This window comes from Aptenodytes forsteri, unplaced genomic scaffold, assembly GCF_000699145.1.
Source record: "Aptenodytes forsteri isolate BGI_AS27 unplaced genomic scaffold, ASM69914v1 Scaffold441, whole genome shotgun sequence".
Lineage (NCBI taxonomy): Eukaryota > Metazoa > Chordata > Aves > Sphenisciformes > Spheniscidae > Aptenodytes > Aptenodytes forsteri.
This window is the reverse complement of record NW_008796198.1, coordinates 42,931-46,460: the sequence shown is the minus strand read 5'-3', so window position 1 is coordinate 46,460 and position 3,530 is coordinate 42,931. Positions and strand designations below refer to the sequence as shown.

The 3,530-nt window shown below is 60.8% G+C and overlaps 1 protein-coding gene across 1 annotated transcript in view; it reads left to right on the top strand.

Annotated features, from left to right (window-relative positions):
- Positions 1-3,522, top strand: part of POU6F1 (POU class 6 homeobox 1) — a 25,363-nt gene extending 21,841 nt beyond the window's left edge. Inside the window, exons 10-13 of the mRNA XM_019474346.1 lie at positions 1-127; positions 1,118-1,256; positions 1,722-1,896; positions 2,765-3,522. Of these exons, the coding sequence (XP_019329891.1) occupies positions 1-127; positions 1,118-1,256; positions 1,722-1,896; positions 2,765-3,110 (787 nt within the window). The 3' untranslated portion in view covers positions 3,111-3,522. The remainder of the gene's footprint in view (positions 128-1,117; positions 1,257-1,721; positions 1,897-2,764) is intronic.
- The last annotated feature ends 8 nt before the right edge of the window (positions 3,523-3,530 follow it).

Genomic DNA, 3,530 nt, shown 5'->3' with positions numbered 1-3,530 from the left:
ACAGACGGTGACGCCCCAGCTGCTGCTCAATGCCCAGGGCCAGGTCATCGCCACGCTGGCCGGCAGCGCCATCCAGGCGGCCGCCATCAAGAAAACCGGCACCCCCGAGCCCCCCTCCAAGAACGAGGTGAGCGACGGGCACGGGGCTGACAGCCGTGTGGCCAAAGGGCTGGCAGCGTCCCCGGCTGCGTGGCTTTGGGAGCACGTGAGCGTCTTTGGGACCTGGCCCTGTGGCTTTGGGACCCAGACACATTGCTTTAGGAGGATGTGAGCATCTTTGGGACCCAGAAGCGTGGCTCGGGGACCCAGCCACGTTGCTTTGGGAGCACGTGAGCATCTTTGGGACCCAACCACGTTGTTTTGGGAGCACATGAGCATCTTTGGGACCAGGTCGCATTGCTTTGGGACCCAGCCACATGGCTTTGGGACCCGGCCGTATTGCTTTGGGAGCACGTGAGCACCTTTGGGATGTGGCCACATTGCTTTGGGACCCAACCACATTACTTTGGGAGGTCGTGAGCATCTTTGGGACCCAGCAGCGTGGCTTTGGGACCCAGCCATGTTGCTTTGGGATGTGGCCACGTTGCTCTGAAAGCACGTGAGCATCTTTGGGACGTGGCTCCATTGCTTTGGGACCTGGCCATGTCGCTTTGCGAGGACGTGAGCATCTTTGGGACCCGGCCACGTTGCTTTGGGACCCAGCCACGTTGCTTTGGGAGCCCGTGAGCATCCTCGGGACGTGACCCCTCCTGCCCCTCAGTGCTGCCCCGTGGGGCGTCCTGCCCTCTGTGCCCACCAAATTTCCCAGCTGGGATGGGAAAGACCAAGCCTCACCTTGGTGTGAGCAGAGGTGCTGGTCGCCCCCAAACCTACGTGGTGGGACACCCCAAACCCAGTACAGAATTGTCACGTCCCCACTCCCAGCACGGAGCTGGGTGGTTTCCAGTGTCACCTCTCCGTCCCAGCCTGTCTCACCTCCACCGTCAGCAAAAGCAACGCCGCGGCCGCTCTCCTGCCACCACCCGGATGGAGCCGGGGGGCAGGGAGCAGCCTGGCCGTGGCGCTGGAAGAGGGGGAGCCCCCGCTCTGGGGGTGCTGACCCTCCCCTCTGCCCCAGGTCCAGCCCATCCAGCCGGCCCCGGCTCTCTCCCAGCCGGCCGTGGTGATGGCAAACCCTGCCCCGGCGGCGAAGGCTTCCTCCACGCCCGTCCCCATCACCTGCTCGGAGACCCCCACCGTCAGCCAGCTGGTCTCCAGTGAGTCACGGCGGGGGATACTGGGGGGATGCCAGGGACTGGGATCCCCTGGGATGGGGGAGGATGCTGGGGATACAGGGGGAGGGGATACTGGGGGGATGCCAGGGACTGCGATCCCCTGGGATGGGGGAGGATGCTGGGGATACAGGGGGAGGGGATACTGGGGGGATGCCAGGGACTGCGATCCCCTGGGATGGGGGAGGATGCTGGGGATACAGGGGGAGGGGATACTGGGGGGATGCCGGGGACTGGGATCCCCTGGGAAGAGGGATACCGGGGTCTGGGATCCCCCGGGATGGGGGGAGGGTGCTGCGCACCCACGCCCTGCATCCTTGGGGATGGGGATGAGGGATGACCGCCGGCGCCCGTTAGGGAGCCTAACGAAGGGGATGCTCCTTATGGTGGGGGGGGAGAGGGGGGCTCCGTGGCCGTTTCACGGCAGCCCCCGCGTCCCTCCGCCGGCAGAGCCCCCGGCTCCCAACAGCAGCGCGGAGGAGGACGGGATTAACCTGGAGGAGATCCGGGAATTCGCCAAGAACTTCAAGATCCGACGCTTGTCCCTCGGCCTGACGCAGACGCAGGTGGGACAGGCCCTGACGGCCACCGAGGGACCCGCCTACAGCCAGTCGGCCATCTGCGGGTACCGGGGGGGCCGGGGGCTGCGTCCTCGGGAGGGGGGAATCGGGGAAAAGGAGGAAAATTAGGGAGGAGGAGGAGAATTGGAGAAAAGGAGGAAAAGTATGGGAAGGGAGGAAAATGGGAGAAAAGGAGGGGAATTGGAGAAAAGTAGAAAAATTGGAGAGGAAAGTTGGAGAAAGGGAGGAAAATTGGAGAAAATGGGGGAAATTAGGAAAGGGGAGGAAAAGAAAGTTGGAGACAAGGAAAAATGGAGAGAAGGAGGGAAAACAGATAAAAGGAGGAAAAACGGATAAAAGGAGGAAAATTGGAGAAAGGGAAGAAAATTGGAGAAGAGGGGAAATTGGAGAAAAGGAGGAAAAATGGAGAAAAGGAGGAGAACTAGAGAACAGGAGGAAAATGGGAGAAAGGCAGGAAAATTAGAGAAAGGAAAATTGGAGAAAAGGAGGAAAATTGAGGGAAAGAAGGAAAATTAGAGAAAAGGAGGGAAGTGGGGAAAAAGGAGGGAAATCTGAGAAAGGGAGGCAAATTAGAGAAAAGGGGGAAATCGGAGAAAAGGAGGAAAATTGGAGGAAAGGAAAAATAGGGAAAGGGAGGAAAATGGGAGAAGAGGAAGGAAAATGGAGAAAGGGAGGAAGGCTGGGGAAAAGGAGGAAAAAAAGGAGGAAAATCAGGGAAAGGGAGGGAAATGGGAGAAAAGGAGGGTGGGTGGGGTCGCTGCCCACGAAGCTCCTCACCGCAGCCTCACTCCCCGCCGTGGTGTCGCCTGCCGAAAGCAGCAGTGCCCCCAACCCCGTCACGGTGTCCCCGCCCCGGTGCGTCCCCCCCCCGTCCTCGCCGCGTCCCTGAGGGCTCCTCTGTGCCCGCTGCAGGTTCGAGAAGCTGGACATCACCCCCAAGAGCGCCCAGAAGCTGAAACCGGTGCTGGAGAAGTGGTTGAGCGAAGCTGAGCTCCGTAACCAAGAGGGGCAACAAAACCTGATGGAGTTCGTGGGGGGGGAACCCTCCAAAAAACGGAAGCGCCGTACCTCCTTCACCCCCCAAGCCATCGAGGCTCTCAACGCCTACTTCGAGAAGAACGCCTTGCCCACCGGCCAGGAGATCACCGAGATCGCCAAGGAGCTCAACTACGACCGCGAAGTCGTCCGCGTCTGGTTCTGCAACCGCCGGCAGACCCTCAAAAACACCAGTAAACTCAACGTCTTTCAGATCCCCTAAATCGGGGACGGGGACGTCGCCCCCCCCCCCCCGCCGTTGCCCACCCCGACCTCCTGCCATCAGCACTTTCGCCACCGACTTCGTCCCCCAGCCCCGCGGTGGGTGCTGGGGTCTCCACCACCCCACCGTGCCTGTAGGTGTGTCCGTGTGTCCGTCTGTCCCCTTTCCTCCACATCACACATGACCTAAGCGTGTTCGCGTCGGGTGTCGCGCCTGCCTCATGCCTCCTCCTGCCTGTAACGTGCGTGGTGACAGACCCCCTGCCTGCACGCGCCGCCTCTCCTGCCCCCCAAGTGTCGCCCCACCCCCCCAAAAAAAGGAGTGATTTTCATTTTTTGGCCGTTTTCCTGTGTTTCCAAGGTAGCGTCATGGCTCGCTAGGGGGGAGGCCCCATTTTATTTTACCCCCTCTTTGATTTTT